General features: G+C 38.5%; 1 protein-coding gene across 3 annotated transcripts in view; it reads right to left on the bottom strand.

Moving 5' to 3' along the window:
• Nucleotides 1–19890, bottom strand: part of LOC128073912 (uncharacterized) — an 83758-nt gene that overhangs the window by 50242 nt on the left and 13626 nt on the right. For all 3 annotated transcript variants that reach the window (XM_052669265.1, XM_052669355.1, XM_052669443.1), the window contains 9 exons: nt 18123–18232; nt 17717–17852; nt 17409–17612; nt 12838–13030; nt 10926–11053; nt 8038–8238; nt 6962–7083; nt 5754–5982; nt 2549–2751 (listed from right to left, as the gene is read on the bottom strand). In XM_052669265.1, coding sequence (XP_052525225.1) covers nt 2549–2751; nt 5754–5982; nt 6962–7083; nt 8038–8238; nt 10926–11053; nt 12838–13030; nt 17409–17612; nt 17717–17852; nt 18123–18232 — 1526 coding nt within the window. The remainder of the gene's footprint in view (nt 1–2548; nt 2752–5753; nt 5983–6961; nt 7084–8037; nt 8239–10925; nt 11054–12837; nt 13031–17408; nt 17613–17716; nt 17853–18122; nt 18233–19890) is intronic.

Below are 19890 nucleotides of genomic sequence, written 5' to 3'. Positions count from 1 at the left end.
TCATATCATGTGAGGGTGTAAAAATAGCCCCTCAAAACGTCACCCTGAATAAACTATGTATGTTTATACTGATATTTAGGCTGACTTAATCATCTTCTATTAAATGAAGATAGTGTTATGCTTAATGACCTTGCATATGCATTGTGAAATCTTACTTTCTGACATAACTTTCTACTGAATTCCCATCCTTTGCCAGAAAAAAAAGACAATTTCCTGCTGCCTTTCAGGGAATTCTAAGTATGTCACCTCAGGTGAGTAGGTATTAGCCTTCTTCATAAAACAAATGCAGCCACATAACCAATCTGTCAGCTCATCTATCTCCTCTAGATAACTTCTAAATCAGTTGGTGAGCACCAATGAAATCTGACATGGAGACAGGGCTTTTGAAATATTAAGTTCTTATAGGCTTCAAGAAAAAAAGGTGATTTTATATTGATTTTTCAGCTAAATGAAAAGTTGCACTATAACTTTACTCCTTGTTAATTACCAGAAAATTTATGTGAGAGCATGTATGAGTATTGGAACACAGAGATAACCAAAGCAGAGTAATAAGTTTAATTAGAATTAGACCTCATTATGACCTTCCAATCTTTAAAGGGAGATTACAAACAGGGGGGAAATGAATTTTTTACACGGGTAGATAGTAATAGGACAAGGGGGAATGGTTTTAAACTAAAGGAAGGGAGATTTATATTAGATGTCAGGGGGAAGCTTTTCACTCAGAGAGTGGTGAGGTGTTGGGACAGGTTGCCAAGACAGGCTGTGGATGCCCTGCCCCTGGAGGTGTTCAAGGCCAGTTTGAATGGGGCCCTGGCCAATCTAATCATGGCAGGGGATTGGACCTTGATGATCCTTGAGGTCCCTTCCTATCCAACCTATTCTATGATATGATTCTATGATTTTATGACACATCTAGGTTTTTAGCTGCTGAAAATAAACGCTTCTGACTTTTTTAATTTGGAGTTCACATTTTACAGAGGAAAGCTGGATAAAGAGTTGTTACAAGGGGAAAATATGGCTGAAGGGTCATCTGTCCAAAATGCACAACTTTGCTATTGCATGAAATCATGACAAATACTTTCATACATGAATTAAGCTACATTTTAAAATTATGTTCATTTTCTTCCCTCAGCTCTTTATGTTCCAGAACTTTTTTTGTCTGATTCTTAGAAATCTCCTTTTAATTTTTAGTTTAAATTTATTCACAGTGATTAGCTCCATTTGTTCTGCTGCCAAAATTGCCCCTAAATAGCTGTTCTCCATTCCCAATGCTTATCTTCCCAATGTATTTATAGAGAACAATCATATCTTCTCTCAGACTTCATTTTGCTAGGACAAACAAGCCAAGATATTTCATTTACTTCTGTAAAATGCATTTTCTATTTCCCCTCATCATTCTATTAGATCATTTCTGCTTCCATTCCATTCTGCATTTATCTTTCCTGAAGATAAATCTTGAAACTATACTTAATAATGCGGGTGAAGCCTCACCAGAATCACATAAAAGGCATCAGTTCTGATCTCCATGGAAAACAAAACTCACTGTCTGATTCACAGTAGGATATCGTGACTTCCTCCCCCATCATGGTTGCAATATGTAGTTATTATAATTGCCAGCTATACACCCAGTTCTTCCTCCTCCTGTTTCCAAAGAAGTTTACAGAATTGCCTATTATTATGCATAGCCTTAAGCTTTGTGTTAGTGATGTTTATCTCCTTCCTGCTACTTCATACCTTAGAACTACGCGTTCTTTCTAATATCTTTCTAAGATATTTCATTTATTTTCTGTATCAGTTTTATCTTCCACCACTCTAATGTCCTGATTGTAATAACATGTCCTTATACTTTCTACTTAACTCATTAATAAAAATGTGAGATAATATGCAGCTGAGCAAGGAGAACTTCAGTAACAACTTGCATCCAAGACAGCAGGTCAACACTATCCTGCAGAGGATAGATCTCCCCTTTAGCTCAGTCCTTATCTTCCTTGTTTCTCTTTACAAATGTCATTTTCTCCAGCTTACATGACAATTTCCTTAATTCATGACACTGATTTCCTTTGTGTAGAATATTTTACTTTATCCTCTGCAAGGATCAGTACATCCAGGACAATCTTTATGCTTTCCTATTTCCGGTAGTGAACAAAGCTTATATGCACTTCCTGTGTGATTTTTTTTATATTCTAATACTGTTCATAAGAAGGCGATTGAGACAATCTTCACTGAACCAGCATATTCCTCCTGCTGCCCCATCTTTTGACAAAATTTCATTGAATCACAGAATTCCCATTTTCACTGGGCAAAGGGCCTGTTCTGCTAAGCCTTGATTTGTCTCTCAGCTTATGAAACTAATAAACACCTTGCAAACCCCAGACAGACTCTCTTTCCACATATTGGATAAAAATATTTCCCACAACACAAATGCATGTGCTCTCTCTCTGACTTTTTCCAACTATACTAACTGACCAATTTGAAAGGATTTACTTTTCCCCTCCAAACAGCCTCTCTCAAGTCCTCATAGCTAAACCTGCACTGTCAATCCACCAACCTGGCTAACTGTGAGCTCTCTGTTGCCACCTCAATCAACCGATGCCGGAGCGTGATCAGTTCCAGGAGCAAAGAGAATGAATCCAGGATAAAGAGTTGCCTTTCTCTCCCTTCTTTTCTTTCTTCATCTGCTCTCTCCTCTAATAGTGACAAAGCAATGTCTTGTACCAGCACAGGGTCCTCTATGAGTATCTCTGCAAACAACTGGAAGGTAAGTGAAAAAAAACGTTAATGCAAGTGTAATTCATACGAAGACAACAAAAGGCCTTTGAATATTTTTTCTGGAGTAAATCGTGATTGGAATTGCTTCTAACATGCAACACATGCAAGGTCAGGACAGGGTCCACTCTGACCTCTGAAAATATACTGGAGTTTTGGCACTTGCTTGAAAGGTACAGTCATTGAATTCATAAACTTTACTTTCTTCAAAGGACTTTCCAATTCCTGGAATACACGATATTTGCCCTTTTTTTATTTTAATAAAAATTCAGAAGACTTTCAGAGGTATGCATCCTTCTAAGGCAGGGGTTCTGTGACTGGGTTCACATTACTATGTGCTGCTATTCCTCTTACAATGAGCGTGTACTTGTACATATGTACAAGCATGATGCTCCCAAAATGGGGGCAGCAACTCATCTAGACTACTGGAATGGTGGAAGGACCCAAAGGAGCAGCAATATCAGGAATGGAAAATGATGAAAAGCTACAGCTTGGTAATGTGGAGAGCCAGAAAGAAGAAAATGGCTGTTGTGCTTTGGAAGAAGTGGCAGAAACAACTTTTGGCTCTTTGTGAAGAAAAAGATGCTCTGTCTCCAGCTGTCACAATTTGCACAACCATGCCAGGCAGATTGTCATGGCCACTGCTGTAACTGAATGGATTCATGCTTTGCCATCTGCGATGAGTGAATCACAGAATATGAGGAAATCTGAAGCCAGACGTGCTGTTATTAGTAATAAATTCTAGATTTCAACACCTGCCATTTACTAAATCTTAAGGGCTACACTGAAAAAAAACCATTTTGAAATGACCACAACCCAAAGACAAGTGTCAGAAATTGTGCAACATTTTTCAGTTTGTCCCTCTTCCCCAACGTGCTTTTGTAACTGTGACTCTGGATAGGTGGGACACAGCAACCTATGTGCTTCCTCCCAGAGCTGCTACAAAAACCATGCTCCCCATTTCCAGAGAGAGCAAGAGCAAATAAGCTTAGATTCCATTAAAGCAAATCTATGCTAGACTTTAAAGAGAACTTGGTGATGCTGGTGAAGCATGAGAATAGATCAGTTGGGTGAGTCTATCAAATGGTGTGTTTATGAACAGAACAGCTCTTGATCTCATAGAATAATCTGAGTTGGAGTCGTTTGATCGGAAGGGACCTTTAAAGACCACCTCGTCCAACTTCCCTACAATGAACAGGGATACCTACAGCTAGATCGGGCTGCTCAGAGCCCCAACCAGCCTGATCTTGAATGTCTCCAGGGACAGGGCTTCCACCACCTCTCTGGGCAACGTCTTCTGAATAGCTGATAATGGCTTGGGTAAGAGAAACATCTCTCATCTTCCCAAGTACATGTTGCAAGCCCTGCAGCATCTGTACCTTGCAGCTAGGTAACTTGTTTATTATGAAGTTGAAAGACATTTAGGAAGTCAAATGGGGAATACATATTGGATCTTGTAAAACCTTCTTCAGTGAAAAGTTGGAAAAACATGAAAGAATATGGTCAAGGGTCACAAATGGAGCAGTTCAGGAAGGTCAGAAATGTTTATTTTGTAAAAATGAGCCAAAAAAAAACCCATTGTGATAATACAGAGACTCACTCATCATGACTGCAAATGGAAACCAAACTAAATTCATGCTGGCAAAGGTAAATTTCCTAAAATATGCTTGACTGCAACAGTATTAGTGTTTTCTAAACATTGCCTTCTTGTGTGCATTTTTCTCATCCACAGCTTGTCTTAGAGAAAAGGAATGGACAAGAAGTTTCTCTTTCTGCCTTAGCAATAGCAGAGCAGTAACTTTAAGATCTATACATAGATCTCTGCCACTGATTTCTAGGATTCGAAACTAAAAAAAAAAAAAAAGAATCATTTGTCATCTGCAATGTGCAGGAGGACTGGAGAACTGCCAGAGGATTTTATTGGCATCAAACAGATGCTGGATAAGAAATTCTTGGGATTTGTACAATGGCAGGGCAAGAAAATATCTGAAATAGCTACGCCCTTCTACCTTGCATTGGTCTCTATTTTCTTGCCCACCACTGTCTCCACTGCAGGTAATGTGACAGTGAGAGCGAGTAGCTCCTTGTGCCCACTTCAAGTGCTCAGATCCAAATCAAACACAAACTGCTTAGTCCAGAGATATTTCTGCAGTAACACTGGTTCTGATTTGATTCATGTTACAGATATACCAGTGTACACAAACTTCACATCTTGTCTTCCAATTGAATATGGTGCAATTGCATATTTTCTGGTGCAATTGCATATTTTCATTTAATTTATGTTGGCCAAACTTGGCAGGAATTAAAGCGTACCATATCAGTACCTAATGAGCCTTTCCAAAATTTAGTGATGTGCTCAAGAACATAACTATATTATGAACTTGTAGACAAAAGAGATAAATTCATTTATTTTTCATTTCTTGCTGTCAGCATTAACTAAGCTGGCTAAAAAAATAATAATAATAAAAAAAACAACCTGATGGAGACATCTAGCATCAGTAATTTCATTCACAATAATTAGTATTTATAAAACTATAACCAGCCAAGAGTCTTACATCAGGAAATGATGCACATTATAGTAATAACCAGCTCCACCCATAACAGTATTTGCTTTAATGTCCAGTCTTTTTTGTTACTGATGTTTAAGAACTGTATATACACAAATGCAAAACCTGGAGACTTACTGTGATCTCATCCTGCTTTAAAATGTCTGTATTTAGCCTCTCCCTAATATGACTGCTCTTATTTTATACTAGTGTGAGATCAAGAGTTCTACCTATCTGTGTTCTTTCACAGAAATACAGACATATTTTATTTTAAAGATGGATGGTACGGATCTTCTCCAACCTTGAAAAAAATAACTGGCCTGATATTAAGAATCACATACCTAATACTAACCATGAAGTATATCAGTTGAACATCAATTGAACTGGGCTGGGATTTGGCTGTAAACAGTTACTTCCAACACAAGCAAAAGTGGAACTTACATCTTTTTGAATCTGAGAACTGTAGAAAGATTCTGGTTTTTCCATAGTCAGCCATTCATCAAGTATCAGTTGAAGCACTTTTTTTTCTAGCTTAATTGCTCTACTGGCTGTTTTGGGTCTAGAGATGCTGTAGAACTCCTGGTAGATACACTCCAGAGCCTTGGGGATCGAGCACACCAGACCAAGAGAAGGATGAAACTCCAGCAAATAAATATTCTTCGAAGCAGCACTTAAAAATAACAAAAAGAACAAAGCTCTCTAATAAGGAAACTCTGAAATTGCTTAATTGGCAAGAATAAATTGCAATGGCTTTAGCTGTAGATCAGAAATCAATCTTCAAATCTAAAAATAGAACTGAAGCCTTAATAAACATAATTATGTTGGAACACATTTAAGTAGTCTCAATTGCTAATGAAAACAGAATGTTCTAAATTATCTTTTGCTAGCTGATCTGCTTTATTAGCCACATTTTCATGTCCGTTAGCCACATTTTCATGTCATGCCCACTCATTAAAAGTGTCTGCACTTCAAAATTAGCCCTTGAGTAACCAACACAATCAAAATGTGTGTGCAGTAGGAGGAATAGAGGCAAGGGGATTCAGACAGAGGACCAGAGGCTGGGTTGGCTTCTGGGTATGTATCAGCTGCTAAATCCTTCATATAATCCACAATGTCGCATAGCTGCAGGAGGGGGAACATAGCACAGGTCTATGTTATGGGTAATAGATGGCTCTCATGTGAAAATACAGTATGTACCTATCAAACTGGACACTTGGGTGAGAATGTGTAACAGACGGTGGCAAGAAGGCAGTGTAAACTGAAAAGCCATGTTTGAATATCAAGGCAGTAAGTCCAAAGCAAGGCTAAAGTTAAACATGCACTTTCACAGTTACTTTATCCACAGGAATATTAATTTCCCACTGTGGTGCAAGATGAATTAAGCAAACCCACTGTCAAAGCAGGGAAGAGCAAAGATGGTGGGGAGGAATCACTTTTCTTTCTTGAATGTTTTTCTGGCACATCCAATGGTATTCTAAATAGCACAAGACTAAATAACATGAAATGTTACTGCCTAATTCACCTCATGACTGTTGTTTTCTCAAATAGTCTTACTTTTCATGTGTTGGCCCACAATTCTTTTCATCAGTCACAGAAACTAGATCAGAAAGAGTTACTCTCCAGAAAAATAAAAGCGTGAAGTCACTCACCAGCTAGTGTTAAGAGAGACAAGTTGCTTAGTGATCACATTAGGAGGAAGTCCAAATTCATTGATGCCACCTTTCTGACCTTTCCGCCAAATCTTGGGGACGTATTCCCTCTGGACATCTATCTAAAAGTTAGCAATAAACACAAATGATATTAGCCAAGAAAATCCTACATCCAATCAGGCATCCTGATTTCTACTCTTCATTTAAAATCAAGCTATAAAAACTTTTACATAATAAATTTATTGTTTTATTTTTATATTATATGTTAAAAATTATCATTTCAAGTTGTTTGTATAAATACCCACTCGAGCTGAGTTATTCCTTCTAAAATTATTTTGAAATCTTTCATATTTTTTCTAAACAAACTTAGAGCACCAGTGATGCTGACAACCTTCCAATTCTAAAAGCTACCAATATGGCATCATTCATGGCAACAATAGCTTAACAGTGGTCTCTTGCACTGAAATAAAAACTTCCATTTGTAGACCAAAAGATATGTTACAAAGGATAACTTATTAAACTTCTGAACTAGAAACTCAAAGAAGTGAAGTACCTTGTGTCAGGATACAGAGGAAGCTTAAGCAGATTTTAAATGAGAATTAAAATCTGAGAGTTTAAAATGCTGTATCTTAATTATTAGCAAAAGAAATCCCAGCTATCTGAAATATACTGCATTTTAGACTTCAAAGTGCAAATTTTGTTTGTATGTTCTTTGTAAAATCAGAGAATGAACTCTAAACAAGACTCTTTTCTTATCCACTGCATTACAAATCTACGCATTGTAGTTTTGTCCTGCTTCTGCACCTCTCAACTACTGTTTCCACCTATCTCAGCTGATAGCAGATGTGACTTTAATGTGACACATGAAGCTCTGAAACCTTTCCAGCGCTCTCTTTCTGATACTGATGAAATCATAGCTTTCAACTTTCAATTTTTTTATTTCAATTTACAAAGCATACATAGGCTTCACTATCAAACTAGTAGTAACTGAAGTTGGCACTGTAAAGCAGCGCAGGCGACAACCAAAGTTTCACCTCCCGCTCGCCCAAGATGGATATACTGTAAATTCAACATACTTGTTGGTTTACTATGTCCCTCAGCAGCTGGGCTTGAAGTTGTAAACAGATGCATTCATCTCTGTAGATGTTCACAAAATATTCAAGCTCAAGATCAAACCGTGGATGTTTATGCATGATGTCAGTTATTGCTTGGGCCAAAGCAAATCTTTCCTCTGGGTCCAAAGCATGTTGGTAGGCCTCTAAGTAAACATCTAGAAGCTGGGGAGGTATTCAGAAACACATTTAGAATTGTTTATTCATCCAAATATTCATTTCATTTTGGCAAAACATTTCTGAACATGGAAGTTGCCACCTGTATGAAACTTACTGTGACCTACCACCATGGCATCTGGTTTTTGGCACGAAATATCATAAGACACTTCATCAAAAGGATCAGAAACAGAGCATAGAATGCATAGAATATCTCCTGTCTGAAGGAAATATTTTATTTACACCTTGCCTTATTATGTTTTTTACTGAAGCATGAAGATTTTTATTCTATATATTCTTCCTCTTGTAAAATAGCAAGTAGCAGATTACTACTTAAAAAGCACCTACCATTTTCCAGATCTAATTCATGCTCTTTTTCTTCTCCAGCCCACACATTGTTGTCATGTCTTTGAAAAACAGTTTCCCCTAACCTGAAACTTGCAGATTCATGCAAGACTCTCTGTTATCTCATATAGCAATTAGCATCTCAGTTAATCATGTATTTTTTGAGAAATTCCAATTAATTCAATATGTAATTAAAGATGCAGAAAGTCACATGCCCTCTCCAGACTCCTCTACCAAGAACAGCTGTAAAGCTTTATTGAACTAATGATTTTAATTACAAATTCCCAAAGCCTGGGATGGAAAAAGTGAAGTGTCAAGTACAGCAGCACCTAAATTCTCACTGTAGTACTTTTTGGTCAATAGCAACTATGAGATAGAAAATATGAACTGGGGTTACTATTGCTTTTGGACAAATTGGTCATATCAATATGAAATGATCTGCAGTAGGTTATTTTGCATTGACACAGAAGTAGAAACTTATCCATGCTACTTTTCATGCTGAACCCAGGAAACTGTGGAAGAGGAAGTTGCAAAAGGGCTCAGAAATAACTCGGTAGATAAAAATGCAGATTTCAATGGAAGAAGACAAGTTCTCTGGTTTAGACCTGTCTGAACTGAACTGTTTGGAGGAGGTTAATACAGTGCTTGAGCAATACGTCATAGACAAGTTTTATATTGGCTAAGCCAAGCTGTCTCAGCTGCTGAACAAAAGGCTTTTGTTTCCTCACACAGAAAGAATTTTGTCCAGGTTGGAACAAAGCTAGAGAGACTCAATTCTATTTCATTTGAATTGAATGCAAGAAACATTCAGGAAAAGCATATTTATACATTTAATTCTGCCTAGAGAGTTGTATTGTGAGAGTGGTTCCAGGATATGCTCCTTGACATTGTTGAAAGAGAATTAGTGCACTGCTGGTGTAGATGCTTCATTCTTCTCTACTGGAATTCCACCCCCTCCCCCCCCCCAAAAAAAAAAAAGCAAGTTTCTTAATACAGAAGATCTGTGATAAAAATAAAAGGTAGATTTGCAGAGGTAATGATGCAGCACTGGAAAGTGAGGTCTATTGGGATGAGAGCAGAAACTTATGGGCTAGGCAATTACATAGCTGTCACACAAGGCACCACTATGAAAACAGGAGAGGGGTCCTATGAGATTCTTAAACTACCTACAACTGTTTTAGTTTAAAAGCTTTTCTATTTAAAGCCTCTTCAGTGGCACACAGGAGATTCCCTAACATCCTCTGGCATTCCTATTCTGAGAACTGAGAACTGTGCTATCCCAGGACTGAAAAGAAAACATTTCAAGTATATTAAAGTGACCTTAATTACTGCCTTTTCTCTCTGCTTCTGAAGTGGTCTATCTGCTACTTTACCTGACGTTACCTTCCTGACATTCTCTTTGTTGTTCTGGGGTCTGGTGAGTCCCATACACAGAATCACAGAATCACAGAATCGTAGGGGTTGGAAGGGACCTCCAGCAATCATCGAGTCCAACCCTCCCTCTCCCCCCCAAAACATCAAGTTCCTCTGGGTCTCCTATTCTGAATTTGTCTAATATCAAGGCTAATCTTTGGGCAAAAACAATATATACACATGTTCCACAGCAAAATACAGACACCTGACTAGATTCAGAGAGGAAAGAGAATACCTCAGAATATGCAGCAGCCATAGTAAACAGCAAAGCTACAGTCCACTTAATAGACATAACTAGTATTTTTTAAACAAAATTTATCCCACAGAAAATCATGGCATTTTTGGCTCAAGTAGATTAACTAAAAAAGAAGAAACAAATTTGTAATGTATATAGTGTTATATATCACTTGTACTGATGAAAGGAATATCTTCTATAGTATATCCTGTAAAATACCTCTCTCCTTTCTTCTGACAAAGGGTAATCCAGCCCAACCAGCTGCAGACTGAACCTCTTCTTTTCGGGACTACAGAATAAAATTGGCATCTGGGACTCTTTGAGGACTCAAGCTCTGCAGGGGTTTACCCCAGCACTCATCATTTAGCCTTGTCCTTCTTAATCATCTCTTACCCTGATGGGCAGTCTCACTGAGACCTTGCAGATACGCTGCCAACCCCTGGCACAGCAGCTACAAATGCACATGAAAGAACAGTTCTGTTTCCTTATTGCAAAATAAGGACATGGGCCCAATTTACAGTACCCAATAGCTCCAGCCCTCTGGGCTCATCCCAGCCCAGCAGCACGTCCCTGTGCATCTGGAACTTGTACCACCATCCACATGTATTCACAACAGGAAATACTGCTGAAAGGGAGCCTTAAAACAACCTGAAGTGAGCTGATTGCAAGTCACTGTTTCCCAGACCAAGAAAAATACCTGTACCTGGCATTTTTTTTCCAAGAGAGCAGTTTCACAGGTCCAAAGGTCAAACAACACTGCAAACCGATCCACAAAGGCATGTGCCCACTCAACGATATTGCTGCCACTGGATTTCCCACAAGATACACTGCCTAAGGAAAACAAAAAATAGGAAACAAGCAGATGTCAGTATCAGAGAGATTTCCACATGCCTGCAGTCCTAGAGCTTGTGATACTTATTTTTATTTATAGCACAGAGTTGCGCTTTTTGCTCACCAGGGAACTCAAGTCCAGGAAAAGTCAAGTCCCATAAGATTTGGAGGGCCCCAGAGTACTCTATGAAGCAAAGAACAAGTGCACTAGGCATTTAGTTTAACATATCTCATCTATCATCTTTTGATAAGTATTCTGTGAAGTAAAAGGCAAGGGCCAGAGTCCAAAGAGACCCACATAAAGAGGCAGAGACAGAGAAAACACAGGCTGGTTTCATGCCTCATCTGCCTGATATCTTACTGTGGGGGGTGGAGAGCTCTTGAGCTCTCAGAAAAGTTAAAGGGTAAAAAATCCTGAAAGGGTAGACAGCTTTGCTACACTCGTTTGCCTCTAAGGACAGCTTTCCAGAAGATCTCCTCCAACAATTCCTTTAGCAGCCTGAAGTCCGCTCCCCTGAAATTCAGCATCTTGATTCCACTCTTTTCCGGGCCCATGTTACTCAAGATCATGAACTTGACCAGGGCACGGTCGCTGCAGCCCAGGCTGCCTCTAATCTTAACCTCTTTTATGATCTCTTCACTGTTAGTGAGCAACAGGTCCAGCAGTGCTTCACCTCTGGTGGGTATGTCTGTTACCTGAATGAGAAGGTTGATGCCAATGTACTCTAGAAATCTCCTGGACTGCTTGCAGCTCGCTGCATTGTTTCCCAGCAGGTATCTGAATGGTTGAAAACCCTCATCAGGATGAGAGCCTGCAAGTGTGACATCACTTGCAGATGAAGCAAGAAGGCCTTGTCAACAGCCTCCCCTTGATCAAGGTTGGCCTGTAGTAGAGCCCAATCACCAGCTGTCCTTTATTTGTCCAGTCCCAAATTTTAGCCCACAGACTCTCAACCTGTTCCTGACTGTTTTCTCAGGGGCAGCACTTCTCCCCTTTTTAACATAGGATGTCCACACACTCGGTTTTAGGGAAGTATGGTAAAACTCCCAAAATATTATCCCATCCATACGGAAAGCTATTCCAGTAACTCAAGAAATATTTTCTACATTTCTTTGAATATCATATATGTACGTGCCATTTACGTACTGTTTTCTAATGCCTCCTCCCAAGTTTTCTACAATTTCTAGCTCCTTTCTCCTCACTATTCTACTGTAAGTATGGCTGCTCTTTTTAGAAATCTTTAATCCAGTCTGCCTCATCTTGTTCCAACTATAACAAAAAAGAAGCAAGGTAAACAAAAAAGTATGCAGCACCAAATATTATGCAGCTTCTTATTTACAACCAAGAAAAGTTTTAAAGTGTTCAGAGGTGCGTTTAATTCTGCAGAAAAGCCATCAAATACATTAATTGAAAACATTCAGAAATAATTAACATTTTCTTTTCTGACTGTCTTTATGCCTTGAAGATGTATTTGCTCATTGTATTATTTAAATACATCAATACATGTCCTTGCTGTGTTATTTTGCCTCCAGGATGACTTTCATGTCAGTGACCCCATATGAGTGCACAATTGTGATATTAACAATATACGACAAGCAATTTCACATGCCTACTTAGGTCTTCATACCACATTTATCACTTAACTAGTAAGATGAAGTTCCCAAACATTCAGTCAGAACATGGTTCTGAAGAAGTACAACTATTCAAGAAGTCATAGGCTTGGTCCACCTTGAAAACAGCAAACCGTTCCATCCCATGTGGTTTGGACCAGTAGATATCTTACTTTTATCTTTCTCGATGTACTGGCTGGCCACAAGCAGCAGCTTGTTTTCAAGTTCCTTTAGGTCCTCCAGTGCCATATCATATATGATGTAAGTCCCATGCTGGTCCTGTGTGTGGATATATCCACCTTCACGAGTGTGAAAGTCATCGTGGTTTTCCACATCTGCGAACTCCATGAACTGAGCGCTGTGAACCTGCAAGCAAAAAAATTCCAGAGAAACAGAGATAGAAGCAGTCAGTTCTACTGCAATTTGGTATAATCAGCCAATCTACTAATGGATCAGGCCTGGTAACACGGTGTTTTGTCATTATCAAAGAACAAAAAAATAAAAGATTGTCAAAATACACTTTTTTTCAGTAACACCTACACTCTTTATACTTTATAGACTACACTTCATACACTTCATACACTTCACACGTAAAGAGTTAAAAAATAAACTGTATGAAATTTCTATTGTGGCTAGCTTTTCCTTCGTATATCAAAGTCCACAAAAAGATCCAAAGAGGCTTCAAAATGAGAGCTTTTGACCTAGGATAGAATTTCTTCTTTGTTTTTGTTTTTGTTTTTTTTTTTTTGTTTGTTTGTTTATTTGTTTTTAGGTCAAATTTGGCAAAAGAAGTCTTAAATTCTGACATTTTAATATGAAGTCAACACATTTTCTGAAGACTTCTTGGGTAAATAACACTGGCGAGGTTTGTAGAGAAGCTCACATAGGCAAAGTATTTAGCAGTAATTAGAAGGAACACCCATTGACTGATGTTCCAGATTTTTGTAAGGTCAGCATTCGTTCAACAGAATAGCTGAACAGTGACCTCACTTTCCTAAAAAAACTCAGCATTTTAAGAAGAGAATCGTCTACATGTGCAATGAGTCACTGCTAACTTGATAACACCCCAGGCAGGAATTCTACATTCAGCAGAAGTGACGCATTAGGTTTCAAAATATTCTGTTTCTTGAGTAGGAGTGCCACAAAGGGAATTACACACGCCTATCTCTAGGTGTATAATTACAGAAATTAATCTCCCACTGTAAATAAATGCTTGGTTTATTTAGTGCATGTGTACAGCAATAGAAGCCCTTTAGAAATGATTCTTTTTATAAGAATATAGCAAGTAAATACAAGCTCCTAGTTTTCCACTGTTTGTCTTTATTACTTCCTTGTTTTCAGTGCACCTTTGCTCTCATTTTAGTGCCAAAAAAAAATGCACTGTATATTGGCGCTTCCTCCTTTCACTAGCTTTGCTAATGCTTGCCTTTACTCAATCCCCAGTGCTACCCAAACTTATCTTGCTCCCATCTGGATATGTCAAAATTCTATTTAAAGAAAAGACAGAGAAAAGGTATTTGCTTTAGTCATAGGAAACTTCAGCATTGAAGTGCAAATGTACTGAGAATGCAAATGTACTGAGAACAGCTTGCCAGCTTCGCAGAACTACATTGGATCAGAACTTGCTCATTCTCTTCAAGTTAATAAGACAGCTGTGCAAAACATACACCTCATTTAAACAAAATGTTGGATCAGCCTCATCAGAAATATTCCTTTTTTTTTTTTTTTTTTTTTTTTCATTTGGTGAGAACTGTTCTTTCCTTATTCTTCTAAAGGGATTATTTGTTTCAGCACTCCTTGTGACAGGGTGCAGAATTGTTTATAGAATAATCAGTTTCATAATGATTTAGGTAAATAACTCAGCAAAAGCCAGTGTTACTTCACCATAGCAGGTAGGGGGGTTTTCAGTTATGTTTTTAAATACCTTCAGAGACAGCATTATTAAAATATTTCACCTTTCAATCTCTTGAGGGTTTTTTTTTTAGTGATTCCTGCGCCACTTCCCACTCCTAAAAATCTTGCTTAAAGACAATTACATTTTGTAGAAAGAGCATGTGACTGAAAAACTGGAGAGCTCTCACAAAGCAAACCTTAAAAAAAAAAAAAAGACTTTATCTCTGTAGTATTTGTTTCGAGAGTCATATTTAAAGACTTCCAAGCCATTTAAATACATCTTATGACCATAAAAACATTAATACCCAGCTACACATCTGTAGCAACACAATTGACTGGTTATTTGTGTGAGATACTGTTTTCATGAAGGTTTTTGTTTTCTTCCTCTAACTTTGGGCAGGTTTACTGGAGCTTAGCAATTCCCTTTTGGGTTATGAAGCAATGTTCATGTTCCCACATATACTTCTATATTCCAAATTGAATCTCAGCATGGGACAGAAAAAAGTTTTAATTTAAAGTAATGCATTGTTTGCAGGGCCTTCTATCATTGAAACCCATGTTATTGACAACATCCATCCAAGCAGTCTGCTACTGAAGGTAAAAAACTGCCTCCAAATCTCATTTTCAGACATATTTTGTATTGAGCCATCACAGTGACCCAGATGTCCAGAGGAGGGCCACTAGGATGATCAGGGGACTGGAGCACCTCCCCTGTTGAGGACAGGCTGAGGGAGCTGGGCTTGTTCAGCCTGAGAAAAGAAGGCTGCAGGGTGACCTCATTGCAGCCTTTCAATACCTAAAGGGAGCCTACAAACAGGAGGGGAATCAACTCTTTGAAAGGGTTGATAATGGCAGGACAAGGGGAAATGGTTTGAAGTTGAGGGAGGGGAGATTTAGGTTGGACATCAGGGGGAAATTCTTTACCCAGAGAGTGGTGAGGTGCTGGAACAGGCTGCCCAGAGAGGCTGTGGATGCCCCATCTTTGCAGGTGTTCAAGGCCAGGTTGGACCCGGCCCTGGGCAGCCTGGTCTAGCATTAAATGGGGAGGTTGGTGGCCCTGCATGTGGCTGGGGGGTTGGAGATTCATCATCCTTGAGGTCCCTTCCAACCCTGGCCATTGTGTGATACTGTGATTATTGTCTGAAATGATTCATACCATAGTTTTGGCCATAGATTAGGTACTGAAACTATTTAAAAGAAAAACAAAACAGTGTCATACAGTCTTGGTTTTATAGCACACATCAGAGTGTGTTAGGTAGGTCTCGATTAGTTTGGCTCTATTATTGTTTCAGTTCCTGGGAGACAGAATTGCAGAATGCAATATATGAAAATTTTAAAAAAGAAAATCATGTTAGAAATTGTTACTAAGGAAATACTGTTGCCCATGCTTTTAAATTTGTTGCCACTTAAACTGTAATAGGATTAGTAAATATTTATTTAGGCTTTGGTTGAAGTTCAAACGTTTATAACTATATCTCTGTATTAGTCTAGGGGAAAGAGAGGTCACTGTATAATCATGTCTCTCTCATTTCTAGATCAGTGAGTGCTCACACTGTGCATCGTTTCTCTCGCTTCACAACAGGAAAAGGGGCTGCAAATAAAGATGTATTACACAAAGTTCCAGAATCAAAAGAAAAGTTTTTCACAATGCCAGCTTCCAGGAAAATGGAATCCTCCACTGGAAAGGATAATTTTTCAATCTTTTCTGATTTGAGACTATGAAGATGATAAACTAGCACATTCAATAGGAAATGGAAAATCACAATTTTCAAGTTTCATGTCACTTTTCAATTAGGAATTTTAGGTGATTAGTTTTTTGTTTGTTTGTTTGTTTCCATGATAAAATATCAGAAATTAAAAATATCAGAAACTCCATGCCCTCCACACATTTTATTTCTAAAGAGACTTTTATCATGTCTAGAGACAGGAAGTTTTGGGGTTGTTATGGTTTGTTTTCCTTTTTTTAAAGCTTTAATCTAAGAAAAAAATGTGGGCAGGAAGCCTACTTCCCTTTTAGTTCTAGTCTTAATTCCTCCATTAATTAGCTTGTGTATCTGGTTCTGTATATTTCTACAGCAAAACAAACAATTTTTCGGTAAATGAAAAATAAATGTGAACTCAAAAATGCTTTTATAAAACTCTATTAAAATACTATAATACTTCTTCAGGATTTTTTGCATGAGAATTTTGGTACAAATGTTAGGTAGAAGAACTGAAAGGAAATTCTACAGCTCAAAAGACAAGATTTTTTATCACACTGAACCACTGTCAGCACTATATGACTTCCTCTTCAGTATATTTTACAAAGAAAATTGGGGAAATGAAAGCTTGGTAAAGCTTAGGAATGTTATTGGAAGATAATTTTTTCAATCTGTGAAAATAATTGTACTGATTTTATCATTTCAACCATATACTCTCATTCAAAATTCAAAACAATAAACCTTAAACACTACCTATATCTAAATAATACATTTCAGAAATCATTAGGAGTTACTTATTTCCATAGATTGCAAAATGCCTTAGATGACCCAGGAACCTCTACTTTGTGTGAAAATCCCACAGGTATAATGGTCTTAGAGTGAGCCAGCAGTACCAGTCTAAGTTAATGGGCATCTAGGCAGCATTGTACTGCTGTATGCTTGGAGATTCTCAGGGATCTGTTACAGGTCAGTAGTAGATAGAGGCATAAAGTCCATGAATGCACAGTGCATAGCTTTGAGGAACAAGCTGAACCGAATCCCTCAGATGACTGAGCCATTTATCACAGCACAGTCTGCATGGAAGCAGAGGAATACATCAGAATCTGCCAAGGTGCATTCTTTGGAAGACTTCAGGCTAGGTGGTACCTCACCTTGTAGTCAGCTGGTGTGTAGTGAACATAGGGCTGAGAGTGTAAGCCACCAGAAGCACCAGTGCCTCCTTTGGCAGCACTGATCCAGGAGGTGTTTTCTGCACTGGGAATCAGACAACCAGCCTTGAGGTTGAGGCCTGCAGTACTGATAGTAAGGCTTCTCTCCACAGATCTGAAGTAGTTCAGGATTCCCAGGCACACTCTCTGAAACGAACCAGAACAAAAACACGGTTGTGTTTTCAGTTGAAGGACAGCCCCCTCATCATGAAAACCAAATAACTTTGATTCATGCAGAATTTTTTTTTAACCTTTAGCTCTCGGAGCCTCAAGTGACGTAGGAGAAGAAAGGAAAGATAGGTTCCTCTTGTCACCACGTCTTCCTTGTTGGCAATTGCTGGTCCTTCTTCCAGTCCCAGGAGCTGCCAGGTGCTCATGTAACCATACCTTTTTCCAGGCAGGAAAAACATAATTGTAGTTTTGCTACTCAAGGAGATTTCTAAACATATTAAAGCAAAAAATTTTTACTATGCCCATTGGCTAAGAGTTTGCTGCTGCCTGCAAGACTCACAGTCATGGAAACCTAAAGTACAGAATAATGAAAAAGGATGACACCATTGTTTTTATCAGAGAAACATTGGCTGATAACAACTTTCTTCAGGTTTTATTAAATATATATGTATTTATGTACATATAAACAATTGTATTTTTTTTTACCCTCTTTCATTCTTCTTTCTGTAGGATCCTGGAAGCTTTCTGGAGCTGCTGTCTCCTACACCTTCCTCACTGCAAGCCACAGCTTTGTTATCACCCTCAGTATTTAGTTCCTAGTGACAACACAAACAGTTAGAGTCTGCTTCGGGGAGTCTGCATCTGTTTCTTACTTGCCAGCTTTATGCATAGGCTTTAGCATAATAAAAGAAAAACAAAAGAAAAGAAATTGCCATACAGGATCAAATTCATGATTCAGCCAGATATCAAATTGTCATGACAAAAAACTCTATAATATTTGATTGATTTCCTGTCCTTATAATGTCCCTGGGCAGTATGAAAAAACTATCCTAATGTTAAGGACAAGTCAGCAGAAAGGGTCAGATCAAAGAACACTTCCAAAAAGTTCCAAAAATCTGTTTTATCAAAAGCTCAAGCAAACTGTGGTTAGTGACATATCTGACCAATTAGTCTGTCCCCCTTTTACCTTCTGTAGAAGAAAATGATTTCTGGGCTCCTACAGATGTTAGAAATGCAGAACTGTTTGAGTTGGAAGTAACTTTTAAAAAGTAATCTAGTCCAACTCCCCTGCAATGAACAGAGACATGCACAGCTAGATCAGGTTGCTCAGAGCCCCTCAAGCCTGACCTTGGATGTCCACAAGAATGAGACATCCGTCACCTCTCTGGGCTACCTGTTCCACCGCCTCACCACTCTTACCATAAAAAATGTTTTTTACATCCAATCTAAATCTCTTCTTTTGTAGTTTGAAACCATTTTCCTTGTCCTGTTACAACAAAACCTGCTAGAATCTGTCCCGTTTCTTCTCACAGTTCCCCATCAGATATTGAAAGGCCACTGTCAGGTCACCCTGGAGCCTTCTCCTCTCCAGACTGAACAGCCCCAGCTCTCTAAGCTTGTCCTCATAGCAGAGGTGTTCCATCCCTTCAACCATTTTTGTGGCTCTCCTCTGGACACACTTCAGCAAGTCTATGTATCTCCTGTACCTAAGACTCCATATCTGGATGCAGTACTCCAGGTGAGTTCTGACCAGAACAGAGCAGAGGGGCAACATTACTTCCTTCGACCTGCTGGCCACGCTTCTTTTGATGCAGCCCAGGGTATAGTTGGATTTCTGGGCACTTTGCTGGCTCATGTCCAGTTTGCATCCAGCGGTACTTCTGTGTCCTTTTCAGCAGGGCTATGCTCCATCCCTACATCTCACAGCTTGTACTGATATTGGGGTTGCCACAAGTCAGATACAAGATGTTGTATTTGGTTTAGTTGAACACCATGAGGTTCTCCTGGGCTCACTGCTCGAGCCTTTTTATGTCCCTCCCATCAAGGTTTACTCACATGTATTACTCCACTAACATCAGTGAAATTAAGTTGGCATTAGAAGCAGTGTAAATGAGATGATCACTGTGGATTACACAGTATTTTTTAATTGTGGAACATTATGGGCAGTGATTTTCTAAGTGTCATCTAATTAATTTCAGCAAACAATTAAAAAAATATATATATAAAATGTTGACCATTTAAACCACTTCTCTATTCCAATTTATTTTATTACTTCATTTGAGCTTGGATGGAGTCAGTTGGAATTCTCTTCAGAGTGATAAAGGTTTTACAATATTGATTCTGGCATTTTTTTTTTCTGATTATCAAAAATCCTATTAATATTAATTCACAAATTAGTGCTTGTAAAATGTATCCCGTTCAACATAAGACAATCTAGCAACAGTATACACACAAGGGACACAAACTCAGGACT

Source organism: Tympanuchus pallidicinctus, unplaced genomic scaffold, assembly GCF_026119805.1.
Source record: "Tympanuchus pallidicinctus isolate F22 unplaced genomic scaffold, pur_lepc_1.0 scaffold1, whole genome shotgun sequence".
NCBI classification, from domain to species: Eukaryota; Metazoa; Chordata; class Aves; order Galliformes; family Phasianidae; genus Tympanuchus; species Tympanuchus pallidicinctus.
The sequence above is the reverse complement of the archived record's forward strand: the minus strand, read 5'-3'. Positions and strand labels throughout refer to the sequence as shown.